This window comes from Ursus arctos, unplaced genomic scaffold, assembly GCF_023065955.2.
Source record: "Ursus arctos isolate Adak ecotype North America unplaced genomic scaffold, UrsArc2.0 scaffold_18, whole genome shotgun sequence".
Classification (NCBI taxonomy): Eukaryota; Metazoa; Chordata; class Mammalia; order Carnivora; family Ursidae; genus Ursus; species Ursus arctos.
Window position 1 is genome coordinate 59,510,983 of NW_026622852.1, and position 17,346 is coordinate 59,528,328.

The following is a 17,346-nucleotide window of genomic DNA, read 5'->3' on the forward strand; positions in this document are numbered from 1 at the left end:
CATGTAGGCAATGCATGGACGTGTCGCCTGATGTCAGTCCTCATCACGTTCCACCTCCCTGCACGCCTCTCTGGGCAGGAGAGAGTTGGGTCTCGACAGGGGAGACACACCGCCATCAGCGCTGCAGGGGCTGTCCCGACCAGCCAGGACCCTGGACCACCATCAGGGCCCAGTGGGGACCGAGCACAACTGCCCAGGACAGGTGGCCCCAGTGCTGGCGCTCCCTAGGCTCTTACGTGTACCAGCAACGGTGACTAGCAGCGTCCAGACCCCACGAGCCTTCCTGGGCCCTCAGGACCGAGCCACTGAACCTATTCACGCGTGGCAGAGCTGAGGCTCAGAGAGGGAGAGCAGCTTGTGGCAGGTGACCTGGTGGCGGGGGGGGGGGGGGCAGTCCCACCTGTCCTGTCAGCCTGAACCGTTGGCCAGCTCTCCTCCACACGGCACCTCCAGAGGGCTCCAGCCCCCCCCCCGAGAAGCTCTGATATAAAGCGGACAGTCTTCCAGCCCAGGGACCCCGACTTCCCAGTCTGCCTGTTTCCAGGAAGGAAAACAAGATGTTTTCCCTGCAGTGACCGCTATGGGGCCACACATTTTCCCCTGATTCTGCCATTCACATCACATCACTATGAGGGCCTTCTTGGCAGCAGTCCCTTGGCCTCAGACCCAGGGGACCCATAGGGGCCAGCAGCACTGGCCTCCTGGGGACTCTGAGCTCAGGTCTGGCAGATGTGGGGCCCCAGGCTTACAGTGATGTCAGTTCAGGACGCACCCCAAGGACGCAGGCCTGGGGCTGTGGCAGATAAGGGTGGGAGCCCCGCCCGTGGCCCCTCCCCGCCCCCGGCCAGCAGCACGGCCACAGCAGGGAGCAAGGCCTTGCCCAGCTCCTGTGGTCGTGGGGGAGGACGCGTAGGACGAGCAGCCAGGCCGCCAGCTCTTTTGGGTGCAGATGGTTCTCATTCCCGTGGCCTCTCTTCCGTAGGAAAAACAAACTAGCCCCGGGCCAACAGGCCCGTTTTTATCTTCTGTTTGTTTTTGTTGCCATTTGCCTTTGCCTGTGGGCTGCATTCTGCTGAGGGTCCAGTGGAGGCCCTGGCATTTCCCTGACCTTGGGCAGCTCTCCTGGGAAAGTAGCCCACTTCCTGCTCCCAGAGTCGTCGCTGTCCTGTTGGGCCTCCGTGACTTTTCCGGGGTTTGGAGTCCTCTGGCTGCATCAGGAAGGCTGGGACTGAGAACCACAGGACAGAACCAGGTGAGACCCAGGTGTGCCCTGCCCCCGACAGGCAGGCAGGCAGGACTGCCTGGGGAAAGGCCAGCGGGCCCTGCAGAGCCCTGAGTGGGTGGCTGAGAGGCCACAGGGCAAGGTCTCAGCAGGCAGGGCACCCAGGCATTCACAGAGGAGGGGAGTTCCGGGGCTGGCATATGCGAGGGCAGTGGGAGTGGGGGGCGTGGGCAGTGTCCTTCCAGGTTTTCAGAGTCATCCACATTTCCCAAATAAGACCAAGGTTGGGAGGGTGAGGTGGTGAGCCCTGGTTTCAGGGGTGAGAAGCAGCAGGGTGGGGGGCTCCCCAAGCCAGGCCGCACAGGTCCGGTAAGTGCAGATCCCCCGGCCCCCACACCAGGGAGGGCACGGAGGGGGGGCACAGGACAGTGTTGGCCGTCAGGCTCCCCTGTCTCTGAAGTCGGCAGAGGGCATCCCCCATGGCCAGCACCCCACTGCCAGGCTGAGGAAGGGGATGGGCATGCTGGGGCTGCAGATGAGGAAGGCGGGGGACCACCAAGGAGGGACTGGCCAACCGCCAAATAAAGGCAAGGAGGCCTCAAAGGCCTCAAAGGGCCCCTGGCCTGCGATGCGGAGGCCGGCAGGGCTGCTCTGCCACCAAGGCGCCTCGCGGGTCCCACAACCCCGGGGGCCCAGAGGCCAAGCCATCGCCAGGCCCCTGCCCTCATGCGCCTTCGCCCCCGGAGCCGGGGAGGGGGAGCTGGGGGTTAGGGGGCGCGCTGGCTCAGAGGCCCCGCCCCCCTCCCCGGGGCCCGCGCGCATGGGGGAGGACCCGCGGCTCCGTCCGCGCCCCCTCCCCGCGCGCGGGCGGCGGTGACATCACGGACACGGCGGGAGGGGCGGCGCCCCGCGCGCATCACTTCCTCGGCGCCTCCCGCGGGCGGGCGGACGGACCGACGGACCGAAGGACTGACGGTGGGCGGCGGACGGCGGACGGCGGATAGGCACAGGGCGGCGTGAGCGGGCGGGGGGGGGGGGGGTGTGCGCCCCCGGTCCTCGGCTACCCCGGCCCCATGGCCGGCCCGGCCCCGCCCGCCGCCGACGAGCTGCCCGGCCCGGCCCGGCGCCTCTACTCCAGGTAGGCTGGGCGGACCGGCGGGGGCCTGCGGGGACGTGCGGGGACAGGAGGGACGCGCGGGGACCCGCGGCCAGAGGCGGGAGGCCCGGAACAAAGGCTGCGGCGGGCGCGCAACGTGGCGGGGACGCGCCCTCCCTGCGGGCTGGCGGCGGTGGAGGCGCGGGGGAGGAGGGGGTGCTGGGGTGGGGGGGCGCCCAGGGTGGCGGGTGCTGGGGTGGGGGGCGCCCGGGGTGGGGGAGGGGATGCAGAGGAAGGGGGCGCCCCTGGTGGCGGTTGCGGGGGAAGAGGGGGCGCAGGGGTGGGGGAGGACATACAGGGATAGGGGGGTGTGGAGGGTGGGGGCCCTAGGCTTCCCGCTGCTTGTGCTCTTCTGAGTCCAGGATTAGCGGGTGGCTGGATGGTCGGCTGGGATGGACTGCTGCTTGCTGGACCCCCCTCAGCCCCCCTCCACTGCTCTGGGACAGGGTGAGGGAGACCTACAGCTTCACCAGCTGCGCTCCTGACAGCTGGGCCCCCTGGCACAGCAGGTGTGTGGAGGGGAGCTCACTCCCAAGCCTGGCACCACCTCCTCGCTGCCAGGGTCTGGGTTCTCAGGAGGCAGCATGGCTGAAGGGACCAGGCTTCCTCATGGGTGGGGACCTGTCCCCCATGGACCCACCATGAATCTGGGGTTCAGGGACTGCAGGCTCGAATCCAGGCTGCAGAGCCAGCCGGCCAGGTGGGGTGTGTGCCTGCCTGAAAAGGCACCTGCCTCCGGGCAGATTCACGGGTGATACCGGCGGGCTGTGCTTCGTCAGGGATGACACCGGCACAGCACGCCTGCGTGCCGACTCCGGGCGTGTCCAGGGTGTCCTGCACGCTGATGCCAGGTGCCTGAGCTGGGTGAGCACAGGGTCCTCCCAGGGAAATGGACTCTGCCAGGGATGCCAGGGAACCAATACAGTCAGCACGAGTACTGGGCAGGGGCTGGCCTGGCTGCCTCCAGGGCTCCTGACAGGTCCCCAGCTTGGACCGACATCATTCCTAGGACCTGGCTGCTGAGCCTTCGAGGGGCCTAGCCTTGCCCCAAGAGGATCTCCAGCCCTGGCTGGGCAGCGCTTCGGCGGCAAACCTCTGTAGCCACCCCGCCCCCCCCCGCCCTACACCGCCACCCCACCTGCCGAACGAGGCCCTGGTGGCTAGTGAAAAGAAGGCCTTGCCACTCCTCCCACCTTGGTCCCTATGCCACTGGTCAGAGACACAGCCCCCATTGTGTGGTCCCAGGATTGAGTGCTGAGCCCCCCGGCCTGGCTCCTGGGCCCCATGTAGGGGGAGGGGTGTGCGGGTGGGTTTGCTGGCAGCTGACGCTGGAGGCCCGCCCTAGAGGATTCCCTCCACAGCACCCCAGTGGGAAGGTCAGGAGTTGATTGGGTAGTTACGGGCCGTGTGTGTGCACGCACACGTGTAGGGACTTCTACCCTGGGAGACCCTGCACAGCTGAGCGTGGGGTCCCTATCGTGCTAGTCCACATCCACAGTCTCGACTTGGGAGTGTGGGGTCCAGCACTAACACGCCAGACAGGACCCTGGCCTGGGGGAGCTGGCCTTGGCAGGGACTGAGCTCAGACGGGATGCTGGGAGAGGCCCTGAGCCCAGCCTGGCATCCTTGCAAGCTGAGAGCTGAGTTCAGCTCGAAGGGGCAAGCCCAGCACAGATTAGGGGTGTGCAGCCCCAAGCCCTCCTGAGGGCCTGTGAGGACACCCCTGGGGGGCTTGCGTGGCCACGGCCAGGTGTGGGCAGGGCAGTTCAGTGCTGGCTTTTGGAGGCTGGCAGGCCGGGGTGGGAGTCGGGGAGCCGTGTGTGGGAGCATCCTGGACGGGTGGGGGCTGTTAGCCGGAGAGGAGGGAACCACTGTCTCGGACCCAACACCCTTGGGCCACAGTGGCTCGGGGTGAAGGAAGGCGTCAGAAGGTCGTCCACCCCCTTGACACTCGGGCCAGGGAAGCCCACCTGGGGCAGGGCTGAGGCGTGCAGGCGGCCCAGCACGTGGGTGCCTCATGACAGGGTCCTTTTGGTCTGACCGCTCTGCAGGTGGTGGTTTGGGGGGACCTCTGGGCCAGGCCTAGCCCACCCCCAGTGGCTCCCTTCCCATACCAAATTCCTGCCTAGTGACTGGGGGACACGGGCTTGGAACGCACACTGAGAGGGGCCTGAACTGCATGTGCCTGTAGGCCCGGCAGGTCCCCAGATGAGGCCTTTGGGGAGGGGACTGGGTCGGGGGGCAGAGGGAGATGGGGGCAGTGGTGCTCAGAACTCTGCTCTACTGTGTCTGGGCCTCTCACCAGGAGCAGGGTTTTGGGAGGGAGGGGCCCATGGGCCCAGGGGAGGAGGGTTCAGGGGACAGGCAGGTGGCCAAGAGGTCGCCAAAAGTGGGGAGGCCCTGGGTGGTCCTCTGCCCGTCCCCTTCAGGCCAGCAGCTGAGTGCTTCCAGAAGTGGGAAGGGGAGTGAGTGGTGAGCTCCCCCACCGTGGGGTGACCTCTGACAGGTGTGTCCCAAACATAAGGCGGCCAGACAGGGGCACCCTTAGGAGCGGGACGGTGTGCCCTGCCGTCTACCTGTCCCCATGCGGCTGCTTCCACCGTATCCCCAGGCACCGGCCCTGGCAGGGCGTCTGGGGAGTAATGGCCTGGCCCCAGGGCTCCTTAGAAACACAGCCCCCAGGTGCTTTCCCAGGCCGGGTGACACACACGTCCCTCCACCAGCAATTCCTGTTCCCACCATGCTCCCTGCCCTGTGCTGTCCTGAAGTCTCCACGTGGAAGGGAGGCAGGATGGCTCTGCTTTGGGGGCAGTGGGGTGACGTCAGCAGGGGCCCCGGAGCATCTGCTCGGTGGTCCAGACTGGGGGTGACATCCCTGGAGAGGGAAGACAGTGCCTGCATTTAGCAGAGAATGGGGCGAAGGGGGACACAGCCCCCAGTTAACCATGTGGAGTGGGAGTTCGGGGCCTGGCTTGGAGCCCATGGTGGTCAGCGCTGGCGGACTCCATAGGGGCTGGTGGGGCAGGTGGGGGCAGGGTCCTGATGCAGAGCAGGGCAGTTCAGTCCAAGTGAGGCTGGGCTGATGGCTTCTCCTGGGATGCTGTGTTGGATGCCAAGGCCGGGCTGGAAGGGTGTGGGCATGATGCGGTGGCCAGAATAGTAAGGCCGGCCACTTGGGAGTCGATAACCGTTTTATTAACCGGTAAGCCTGTGGGCAGGCGGTAGGAGCTTGGCAGACAGTATCCTGCCTCCTGGCCACTGTGGTCTGGCCACTGGGAAAGCTGACCTGGTGGGCCCTTGCAAGGAAGGGTACGTTGGGCTGTCCCAGCAGAGGTGTGGGGTCTGAGCTCTCCTGGGAAGGTGGTGACTACAGGTCAACGAGGAAGCATCCATTCAGCCTGGATGACACGTCCCAGGTGTAAGGCCGCCCCTCCCAGGGTAAGGGTGTTGAGGTTGCCGGGGAGCTGAGACCACAGCCCTGGGGGCCCTGCGAACTCTGGCCAGCCCAGCCCAGAGCCCCAGGGGGTCTTGTGCCCTGAGGGTGGGGCTCTTGGTGGCCCGTGGGGTGGATAGGCCCCCAGACAGTCCTGCAGGGTGGACGTGTGGCTAGTGGGCCGCAAGGCCAGCTCCACTGGCACTGGGGTGGGTAGCCCAGGGCGGCTGCAGACCGGTCCGTCCCCGGTGTACGTGGGCACATGCCGGTGACAGGGCAAATACCCACAGGCCTGCAGAGGTGGTGTCGGGGGACTGGAACGGCCGCAGGCTCTGGAATCTTCTTCACTGAGTAGGGAAGTGGGCCTGGTCAGGCTGGGTGGGTCTCAGGGAAGACAGGAGAGGGTAGCCTGCCGTTCAGGCAGGCCCTGGGAGGCAAAGTAGGGGGTCTGGGGTTGATCTGAGGGTGCAGGGTTTGGGGTGTCCAGTGTGTTAATAGGAGCGGATAAAAAGAAGGTGACCCAGGCCCGCCCTGTGCCTCTCAGCTGAGCTGTCCTGAGGGGTGGACAGGGGGCATTGGCAGAAGCCTCAGGGTAGGCAGGAGGGTACTTGGGCTGGACTCTCTGGGGAGCAGGGCCTGGTGCGGCAGGCAGCCTGGGACCAGATCCCTCCACCTCTGTCCTCACCTGCCCGGCCCCTCCCAAGACTCAGTCCTGCCAGACCCCTGCCCCCAGAGTGGGCAGGGCCTCCAGGGCTGATGCTGGCCTTGATGTCCTATATCTGGGATGGCCTTTGCCCTGGGCCTCCCACCCTCCCTCTTGCTCTCGGGTTCCTCCGTCTGCTCCGACTTCAGGTAGTTTCAGGGTCGGAGGGAACCCCAGAGCTGCACCCTCTTCCTCTTGCAGAGATGCACAGCCTTGCAGCCCTCTGCCACCCCAGTGCCCATTGCTGAGCTGGACAAGCGGCCTGGCAGTTCCCCCCCCCCCAACCCGGGGCCCTGCCCTCCCTGCTGACAATGCTGATCCCCGGCTCTGAGCTGCCTTGATCCCTTGATCCACCTCAGTCTCCGGAAGCCCTGGACAGCCTGCCCGAGGACCTGGGGTCTCTTGGCACCTAGGACGCCAGAGCCTTTGGCCCACCACTCTGGGGTGGGCGAAGGCGGGGGAAGAATGAGGCCGGTGCCTCCCCAGGACCAGCAGCCGAGGCAGGGCAGGTGTTGGGCAGCCAGGAGGGAGGCCTGGAGCCCCGCCATGCCGGCCGCCTCCGCAGAGGGCCAGCCTGCAGCCCTGAGCTTGGCGGAGAAGGCCGTGTGCAAGGTGGTGTATGGCGCCCCCCGCCCCCGCCCCCTGCTGCTGCCCGTGGGCCTGGAGCTGTGGCTGTACGTGCAGAAGATGCGCGACTTGCAAAGGAAGAGGTGCGGCGGGCACCCGGGCAGCTGGGGGGCGACGGGGGAGGGGGCCGGAGGTCAAGGTGCCCCAGGAGGTTCTCGGGCTAAGGAGAGGGGTGGGACGCCCTGCTGCTGCCTCTCCGGGGGCCTCCTCACATTCCTGGCGCCTGTGTCAGACCCGCTGTCTGTGACTCAGGATGGCTGCGCGGGACACCCCATCCGTGGACCCTCCGCCTCCTGCTCTTTGGGGCCCCAGGCCCTTCCCACACGGGACCCTCCTTCACCGCGATGTCTAGGCAGGAATGCAGGGCTGGGGGCGGCCACTCCCCCGTCGAATCTGTCAGAGCCAACAGGGCAAGCTGGGCTCCGGACACGGCAGCATCCCAGCCCCCAGCCCCCAGTCCCGCCAAGTCACCTGGGAGGGGAGGTTGGTCCACTGCGTCGGACGGCATGGTGCCCAGCCGGGCAAGGACGAGCAGGCCTTGATAAAGGAGTGCCGTGCGTGGCAGTGGCCACGGGGGTGCGCGGCTGGGGGTCTCCTGCAGTGTGGTGTCCGGATAGCCCTTCCCAGAGGGTGGTGGGTAGGAGGCCCGAGGCTCTGGCCCCCGGCTCTCGGATAGGCCCCCCAGGCTCCGCTCGAATCTGGAGCAGGCAGGGCGGTGCCGGGTCCCAGAGCCCACCCCTCCCTGGAGGAGTGACCCCAACGCTGGGGAGTCGAGGCCAGGTGAGGGGCACAGTGAAGGTGGGGTGCTTCCCCAGCGGAGAGCTCTGAGCCCGTGGGGTGTGGGGTGGGCTCAGCGTCTCGGTGCTCACCGGCTGCACCCCTGCCCGTTTGGTATGCGATGTTGTTGGAAACGTTGAAAGCTCCCCTTTTCTTGACGATGCAGGAGTGAAGCGGGCCGGGCGCCGTGGTTCCTTTAGTTAAACGGCCGAGCAGCACTGCCCTAGACAGACCTGTTTATTTGTTGAGGGAAGACGTGTGTTTCCCCCTTGTAACTGCTGATTGCTCCGTGACCTTAACAAAGCCCAGGGACAGGTGCCTTGGGGTGCATGGACCATTTGCTGTGGACATTTTCAGTTACCCGTAGGCTTTCCACGGACCCCGGGGATTGCGCTTGGCCCTCAGCCGTGCAGAGCGTGCCCCCCACTTCTCCAGGGCTGCATGTACAGTCACCTGCTGGGGTGCCCTCCAGCTTGGGGCCCCTCTCCCGCCCTAGGGCAGGGCGACGGACCAGGCCTTGAGTCTGGAACCCACAGGACCAGCGGGAATAGGGCAGAGGAAGAGACCGAGGCTCTGAGTGGTGCTGTGGCCTGCCCAGGACCCCAGAGCAGGGAGGGCCAGAACCAGGGCCAGCCTGATCAAGTGACCCCCACACACCAGGCTCGCCTGACAGCCGTGTGCTCAGGGCAGCTCCTCCAAGGCCCGAGGGCTGTGCGGCCCTCAGTGAGCAGGGCCCAGGCTAGCAGCTGCGGGGCCTGGACCCCACCTCAGGGGGCTAGCAGGGCCCAAGGGTAGGGGCTTCTCTAAAGCCCCTGCCCAAAGGTCGAGGGAGGAGGGGCTGGTGCAGCCTCCAGTGAGGGCTCTGTTGTCACGTGGGGCCCTGGGCCCTTGGAGCAGGAACCTGGGGCAGCTTCCCGGGGGTTGGGGTCATCCTGGGACATGGTCCTGTCACGTCCTTCAGCGGTAGCGTCGTGGGGTGGGGGAGCCGCTGTTCGTCAGGCAGTCGCGGCCAGCCCAGCTGAGCGCTTCTCAGCGCTTGGGGCTGGCTGACCCGTGGCTTGGACACGGCCATCCTCCCCCGAGGATGGGAGGCGAGGACAGAGGATGCCTGAGCCCGCAGCCCCCCACGGAGACCTTGGAGGGCGGGGGTGCACTCTAGGACGTGGGAGCGTATCAGGTCCTGCCCATGTGGCCTTGACGAGCTCTCCAAACCTCTCTGAGCCTCGGTTGTCTTTGGTGAGGCTCAGGGCCCGTCATAGGCTGCCGCGGCTGCTCTGGAGGAGGGAGGTGGCCCTGGGCCCAGGGGTGGCCCTCACCCAGGTGCCGGAGACCCCTCGGAGGCTGTGCTTGGAGCTTGGCCACCGTGGCCCTAGGATCTTACTATGGTCCTAGACTCACACCTTTCCCCGGGGGCTCCTGAGCCCCGGTAGTGAGGGGCGGACGGTGAGCTTTGGGCATCGGGGAGGCCACAGGCGTGCCAGCCCGGGGACAGGCACAACATCGGCCCTGGCACCTGCACCTGGGGACTGTGTGCACAGGCATGACGTGGGTCACTGCCCTCTGAGGGCCCCGTGGTCCTCGTGACGACAGGGTGGGGTGCACGTGTCCCCTGCATGACTGCGCGAGAGACAGGCTGTGACTTCTCTCCCCTGCGCCCAGGATGGAGGCCTCGTGCCTGGAGCTGGCCCTGGAGGGCGAGCGCCTCTGCAAGGCCGGCGACTTCAAGGCGGGCGCGGCCTTCTTTGAGGCCGCGGTGCAGGTGGGCACTGAGGACCTGAAGACGCTGAGTGCCATCTACAGCCAGCTGGGCAACGCCTACTTCTACCTGAAGGAGTATGCCCGGGCGCTGGAATACCACCGGCACGACCTGCTGCTGGCCCGGTGAGCACACTGCCCTGCCTCAGGGGCTCAGGGTCCAAGGAGCCCGAGGGGGGACCGCGGGCCTGGGAGAGGGGCTGTGTGTCCTTCTGTCTGCCTGGGTGTGGGCGCGGCTGTGGCCTGCTGTCCCGAGTGTGGCCGCGCGTGTGGGCCTGTGTGTGTGTAGGGGGGGCGACCGCCCGTGCTCCTGAGGGTCTCTGGCCTCCAGGCCTTGGCTCGAGCTGCTCTCATCCCAGAACGCGCCCCTTGCTTGTCCCCCACTCTCTGCTCCTGCTTCACGCGTGCAGCCACCCCCCCTCGGCAGCGGGGACCCCTGAGAGGGAGTTGACCTTCTCGGGGCCCCCACCAGCCGTGCGCACAGGCCCCTCCCCGGCCAGCGAGCCCCACGCGGTGTCCTCAGCAGCCGGCCAGCATGTTGAACGTTACTGACACTGCCAGGTTCCCTCCACTCCCCTCCCCGCCGGCTCTCCTGGCCTCTATCCGGGCTCCTCCCCAGGCCCCAACAGCTGCAGGCTAGGCTCAGCAGAGAAGTGGCCCCCAGCTGGGCTCCCTGCCTGGGGGCCGCCCGAGGGGGCCTTGCCCACCAGCCACAGGACCCCTGTGCAGCATTGCCCCAGTTGGCCCAGGGCTGGTGCTGCCACGCCAACCCCACCCTTGCCCGAGCTCCCTGCTGGGCGCAGCGTCCTGAGCCTGGCCCTCAGCCTGGCCGCTCACTCCTCCCTGCCCTCCAGGACCATTGGGGACCGCATGGGGGAGGCCAAAGCCAGTGGAAACCTGGGCAACACGCTCAAGGTCCTGGGCCGCTTCGATGAGGCCGTCGTCTGCTGCCAGCGGCACCTGGACATCGCCCAGGAGCAGGGGGACAAGGTCGGTCAGCAGTGCCGGCCCCCGACCTGTGGCCCCACGTGGTCCCCCGTGGGAGGAAGATGGGAGGATGGCCCACCCTGGCTCCCCAAACTAGAGTCCCTAGCCCTTCATCTTCTGTGTCAGTGCTTTGTCTCACCGACCTCCCCGCTCTGGGCTGCAGAGGGAGACGGGGCAGCATGGCAGCTGGGTTCAGAGCTGCTATGGGCCCAGCGCTGTGCTGGACTCTTGGCTGTCCCGCTCTGTGACCTCCCTCCGTGACCCTGTGAGATCAGCACAGACAAGGAAATAGGATGACTCGCCCCAAGTCATAGCTCAAGGGGGCCGGGCCCTGCTGGGTGCCCCTTCCTGCCCCCGGGCGGCAGAGACGAGGGGGTGCCCGTGCCAGGCAGGGCCGGACCTCCGCTGCTGAGTCAGTCACTCGGGGTGTCCTGAGAGAGCGGCTGTCACATGCGGGCCCCCCCTTCTTGGGGCCCTCCGGGTCTTTGCCTCGGGGGCAGCAGGGACTGGGGCCCAGGGCCAGGGGCTCCTCGGGGGCCGGGTCTGCAGAGGGTCCCCCAACCTCGGTGCCACCCTCAGGTCGGGGAGGCCAGGGCGCTGTACAACATCGGCAACGTGTACCATGCCAAGGGCAAGCAGCTGTCGTGGACCGCCGCGCAGGACCCCGGGCACCTGCCGCCCGACGTGCGCGAGCCACTGCGCAGAGCCTCCGAGTTCTATGAGTGAGTGGGGCGGGCCGGGGCGCCAGGAGAGCCAGCGGGCCCGGCGTGTCCACGCTTTCCATAGCGCTTTCTGAGCCCCTGCTGCTGGCCACGGGCCGTGGCAGCCGCCCCAGGCACAGAATACCCACATGCAGCCCCGCCAGCTCTCCGCAGACGCCCCCACATGGCGACGGCCTGGGCAGCTCTCCTTCCCCACCCCCCACCTGCACCTGTCCTCAGGGTCTGGTGGGGCTCCACCAAGCCCCCGGCGTTTCCCCACATGTCGGTCATCCACAGCAGTGCGGAGAAGCCACGTGTGGCGTTTAGAGAATGTTTGGCTGCGAGAAGGGCAGGGACGTCCGGCCGAGCGTCTGTGCGTGGGAGAACCCTGGGGCAGGCGAGCCCGTGACCGAGCCTCGGAGCTCGCACGGCGCCCCCGGCAGCGGCACCTGAGCTGCCTTCTTTCTGGGGCACGCTCCTGGGACGAGCCGCGCAGAGGCCGTCTGCTCGTCACTCTCTAGGCTGGGGGGTGGGTGGGTCACGGGCCCCTGCTTCCCATGCACTGAGAGGGACACAGCTCAGACAGATGTGACCCCCAGGAGGAATCTGTCCCTGGTGAAGGAGCTGGGCGACCGGGCGGCCCAGGGCAGAGCCTACGGCAACCTAGGCAACACCCATTACCTGCTGGGGAGCTTCCTGGAGGCCACGGCCTTCCACAAAGAGGTGAGTGCACTGCGGGGCTCTGCCTGCGCTCCGCGCGGGCTCCCAGGCCGCCCCCTCTGCACATGCAGACATTGGGCTGGCCGCCCTGGGCGGGGAGGCCGCGTCTGCCATCCGCCTCGGGTCCCAGGGCTGCTGTGTGACCACCCGGGCCTTGGGTCTGTGTCCTCAGCGCTTGGCCATTGCTAAGGAGTTTGGAGACAAGGCGGCAGAGAGGAGGGCCTACAGCAACCTGGGGAACGCCCACATCTTCCTGGGCCGCTTCGATGTGGCCGCCGAGTACTACAAGTAGGCAGGCCACCCGCCCGCCCCACCCCTGCCCACCCCCCTGCCCCACCCAGCCCGGGGAGGGGAGCCACCTGGGCACCAGCCTGCAGTCGGAGTGAGCCTGACCTCCCAGCCTCCCCAGGGGCCAGGTGGGGGGTTCTGGGCCACCCCAGAAGGGCAGACTGATAAAGCCTGTGTCCTGGGGCTGCCAAGGACAGGAAGAACTACTGTGCCCTTCCATGGATAAGTGCTGGCAGAAGCTGCTGTGTGCCGGGGGCACAGCTGGCCCTCCCACGACCAGTTGTTGGGGGAACCCCAGAGCTGTCTTTGTTCCCTGTGATAGCTCTGGGGTGCAGGTGTAATCGCTCTTGTGTGGACTCAGAGGGTAAAGACCACGTGGGCTCCTGGGGGTCCCTGGCTTGTGCTGGGGGCTCTGTGAGCCATCTGCCTCCTGGCCTGGGTCACAGAGACTGGGTCATCAGCTCCAGGGCCTGTGCTGAGCCCCGACATCCTGAGTCAGGACCCCGGGCTGGGGTGTGCTGTCCCCCGGACCCCAGTGGGATCCTGGGCTGAGGTCCCTGAGCAGGTGGACTGCATCCCCATCGCCCACGGTCCCCCCTCAGATGGGGGCCCCAGAAAAGGGGGTGCCGGAAGCCCGCCCCCTTGGGGCTGACGCTCCCCGCCCGCAGGAAGACGCTGCAGCTGTCCCGGCAGCTCAAGGACCAGGCGGTGGAGGCGCAGGCCTGCTACAGCCTGGGCAACACGTACACGCTGCTGCAGGACTACGAGCGCGCGGCCGAGTTCCACCTGCGCCACCTGCTCATCGCCCAGGAGCTGGCCGACAGGTGCGCGGCGGGGACGCGGGGGTGGGGTCCGGCCTGGCCCGGGGTCCCACAGGCCTTGCGGGCTGAGCCGAGCACCAAGTGACTTTGAGCGGGGCGCCCGCCTGGCCGCAGCCTCCGTCCGTCGTGGGGCCGCGCCGTCCCCTCAGTGGGACTAGGTGAGACGGGGTAGACGCTGGGCCGGCCGCTTGTGGCGACCCTGGGGGCGGGCTGGTGGGGGGTCGGCCCGTGTCACCGGGTCCGTGACCCTTGGGCACCCCCGTGTCTCTGAGGAGACACAGAAGTCCAAACGCACGGCCACACGCACAGGTGCGGGCTGGGCAGCGGCCGGGGCAGGCGCCACAGGTGCGGGCTGGGCAGCGGCCATGGGCCGTGCGCCTCTCGAGCGTGTGGGGAAGAGGGGGTTGCTGCCCTGTCTGGAGGCGCAACGCGGCCAGCACTTGCTCTCGTGGGTGACGACGTTTTGGAACCAGAGGGTGATGATCGTGGGTCGTTAAGTGCGCGGAGTCCCTGGGCCTGCACTTAAGCATCTACGTTTACGTTTTGTGATTTTTCACCTTAATTAAAAGATTAATGACCGGAGGGGCTGTCCCCGCCCCCTGGCCCGCAAGGGTGGAGGGAGTCACGGGGTGAGAACCTCACTGGCCGGTAGGAGGCGAGCGAGGCCCCGCCAGGAACTACTGGACCGCCAACTGCGCTCCAGTCCTGATGGGCCTGATGACCTGGAGGCTGGCGGGCAGGCTGGCAGACCCGGGGGCTGCAGATGTGAGCTCAGTTTCCCGCCCTGGCAGAGTGGGCGAGGGCCGGGCGTGCTGGAGTTTGGGGAATGCCTACGTGTCCATGGGGAGCCCGGCACAGGCCCTGACTTTCGCCAAGAAGCACCTGGAGATCTCCCAGGAGGTAAGCCAGGCCCGCCCTGCTGCTGGTCCCCAGCCACTGCCTTAGCTGGCCTTGGAGGCCCCCAGGCGCTGCCCAGCCCACCTCAGACCAGGCCGGGCGCCTCCGTGCACTCTGGCGCCTCCCGACGCTCCTCCACTCCTTCTAGGCTGTCGTGTGCTGCGCGCCTTCAGAGGCCCGTGGCTGCTTATCTGCTGTAGCCAGGGGTTGGGGGGAGGGGAGCAGGGGGCCTGTTTCCACCCCTAGAGCGTCCGCGTTCCCTGTGGTCCGGCCCACGACCAGGTCCTGTGTCCCCGATGGAACCGGGCCATACCAAGGTGGAAATGACCTGCCACAGGCAGCCCAGGGCCACAAAGGCATGATCGCCCCTGGGCTGTGCCCCTGGAACCCCCAGCTGGACGCCTTCCTGGGGATGGTCGGCAGGGTCTTTGAGGGCTCGTCCACCTGGGACCCTCCTACTATGGTCAGGTTGTCACCGGTGGTCTCTGGCTTCCCAGTTCCTAGCCAGCCCCCTTCTTACCTCGGTCCCATCCTCCTCGGCCCCAGTGACGTCACGTCCCCCAGCACATGCCCAGTGCCCGCCCAGACCCACCATAGCCCCATGCCTGTTGGGGGCAAGACCCATAGGAGCCCAGGTGCTGGAGGGACAGGGAAGCCTGGGTCAGGAGCCTCGCCCACGGCTCCTGAGCAAGGTGGGGGGGGGCCACGCCAGGGGCCCAGGGCTGTACCCAAGGTCCAGCCGCGGCCCGCCCACCGTCCAGCTTGTTCTTGGGCAGCGCGCTCGCCCCTCTGCAGCAGCGCCCTCCTGTGGAGCCTCTGCTCTGAGCTGGGGGCCTGGGGGGGTCGGGGGGGCCAGAGGGGTGCACGGAGGCTCCAGGGACTGAGGAAGGTGGAGTCTGGGGCAGGCCACCTGCCTTTGGGAGGGTGCTCAGGCAGGAGTGGCACAGGGATGGCTGCCTGGGGTGCGCGGGGGGCCGCCTGGGCCCATGTGGCCACCCTTACCCAGGGACAGACACCCAGACTCCATCCCTGAGGCATAGCGAGGCCTGGCTCCCTTGGTGGACAGTCTCGAGAGCCTCCCAGACCACCAGCGCACTAACCCGGCCCTGCTTGGCTCTAGATCGGGGACCGCAATGGGGAGCTCACGGCCCGCATGAACGTGGCGCAGCTGCAGCTGGTGCTAGGCCGGCTGAGCAGCCCAGCGGCCACAGAGAAGCCAGACCTGGCTGGTTACGAGGCCCAAGGTGAGTTCCCAGGCTGGGCGGGCAAGGGTGTGGCAGGCGGGCCACCCAGGGTTCGTGCTTGGGCTTCTGGGTACAGTTTACCAGGAGGTGGGCTCTGCCCCCAAGCAGGAGAATTTCAGACAGAGCTGCCTAGTAGGGATGGCAAGCCCCCGTCCCCGGGGGTGTCTGCATGAGCACCGCGGCTCGGCCCTGCTCTGGGGTGCCCAGTCGGGTGGGAGGTGACCAGGTGTCCCGGGTGTTCAGGGCACAGACGGAGGGGCCCTGTTTCCCCGGGTCAAGTCAGGAATCGGGAGATTGGAAAGCATGGGGTAGAAAGGCGTTCAGGGGCAGGGACAGTGTGGGCACAGGTGTGGCCTGAATGTGAGGCCTTCAGGCCAGTGCTTCATGGTCTCTGGGGCACTGAGGGCCTGTAGTCCCCCTGAGCCCCGCTGGTTCATCAGCTGGTGACACCGTGGCCGGCAAGGAGGACGCGGAGAGGGCCGCTCGCCGCCCCGTCTCAGTGTTCCACCCCCTCCGGGCTGAGGGCTGGGCCTGGGGGCTGAGGGGAGGCCGTGTCCGCCAGAGAGACAGAGAGCCGTGCTTGGGGTTCTAAGCAGGTGCGCCCCGGGGTGAGCCAAGGCAGCTATAATGACCTCATTCACGGGCTGCCGGGTCGCCCCATACGGTCAACATTGTTAGGCCCACAGGGGCACACGGGGACAGAATATTCCTTGCAAAGCAAATGGATAAAAAGTATGGGGCCCAGGGAGGGGGGCCGCCCTGAGCTGGCTTCCCAAGAGGCTGTAGGTGGGTGCGGGGCAGGCTCCGAGCAGGGAGCTAGCCGCCCCCTCCCTGCCTGCATGGACCCCAGCCTGTGGTTCGTGAGTTTTGGGCGAGTCTGGCCCCAATCCCCTCATGGCTGTGTTCCCCAGGGGTGCCTGCCCTGCCCCGGCCTCCAGAGCCCTTCAGGCCTGCTGAGGAGGAGGCCGGGGGAGTGGCCCCTGGCTGTGGGGGAGGGGCCACGGCCTGTCTATACCTAATGATGGGGGTTTCTAAGCATGGCCTGTTCTGGGAAATGGGGGCACGTGTTGCTCCCACTTGGGCTGAGGACAGGAGTGAAGTTGTAAAGCCTTCTGGGACCCTCACCCTTGTTTTGGGGTGCTGAGGCTGAAGGGGGTGGGGTGGAGGGCTCCCCCTTTGCTCCCCACCCTGCCCTGGGATGTATAGGATGGTATCGACCCTTTGCGTGGGGTTTTTCTGAGGGTGGGCAGCTCTGCTTGGAGCCCCTGGCCCTGCGAGGCTCCCTCTGAGGAAGAGGGGACAAGGCTGGGCCGGGCTTCTGGAAAGGCTCCCATGGGGGTGCGGCTAGCCCCAGGTTCTCCTGCCATTTTCCCTCTTCTCCGAGCGAGGAAAGGCAGGGCCCATCAGGGGTGAGAACAAGGCAGCTTCTGTCCTCCCCAGGCTGGCTCTGTTGCCCTGCCCCAGGCCCAGACCCTTCCCAGCCAGGGCCCCCCGGAAGCCCCCTCCCTGCCCGGCTGCCAGCGCTGGCATGGGCCATTCTCCAGAGCAGCCCACTCAGGCCATGGAGGCAGGTGTGGGGGCCCCGGGCCGCTCTGGGGGCCTTCAGGCCCTGCAGTGCGGCTGCTGGAGGCGGGCAGGCACCCTGAGTCTGGGCAGCCCTGGAGGAGACCCCCGTTCGGGTGAGCCTGGTAGGCGCAGGGCCTTTGGAGGGGGCACCACAGGACACTCCTCTCGCTCACTGATTCCATGCACAGGAGCATGGGTGGCGGCCTGGCCGTTTCCAGAAGCGTGCCTGGAAACTGACCCTTGGGGCACTGGCGTGTGTACAGCCCGTCAGTTTGAGGGGGGTGGTTGAAGGGGCCAAGGGAGCCCCAGGGAGAGGTGTTAACTGCCCCACATCCTGGAGCCGTGGGAGGATGCCCAGAGGGCCTCTGGGGGATGCGGACCAACTTGGGGCGGGGCGGTGCCTCGGCGGGCGGGTGGTAGCTGGCTAGCTGGAGGCCGGGACCCAGGGC

At 67.3% G+C, this 17,346-nt stretch overlaps 1 protein-coding gene across 4 annotated transcripts in view; it reads left to right on the forward strand.

The window, feature by feature from the left end:
• Nucleotides 1-693: 693 nt before the first annotated feature.
• The window catches only part of GPSM1 (G protein signaling modulator 1), a 29,718-nt gene continuing 13,065 nt past the window's right edge, over nt 694-17,346 (forward strand). Inside the window, exons 1-9 of one of the 4 annotated variants that reach the window (XM_048223366.2) lie at nt 694-1,252; nt 9,578-9,799; nt 10,528-10,663; nt 11,240-11,382; nt 11,961-12,084; nt 12,254-12,369; nt 13,038-13,193; nt 13,982-14,090; nt 15,208-15,331. In XM_048223366.2, coding sequence (XP_048079323.1) covers nt 9,579-9,799; nt 10,528-10,663; nt 11,240-11,382; nt 11,961-12,084; nt 12,254-12,369; nt 13,038-13,193; nt 13,982-14,090; nt 15,208-15,331 — 1,129 coding nt within the window. In that variant the 5' untranslated portion in view covers nt 694-1,252; nt 9,578. Of the gene's footprint in view, nt 1,253-2,160; nt 2,361-6,275; nt 7,225-9,577; nt 9,800-10,527; nt 10,664-11,239; nt 11,383-11,960; nt 12,085-12,253; nt 12,370-13,037; nt 13,194-13,981; nt 14,091-15,207; nt 15,332-17,346 lie in introns of those variants that run through there. The other 3 variants (XM_048223365.2, XM_048223367.2, XM_057313843.1) reach the window with 3 other exon arrangements.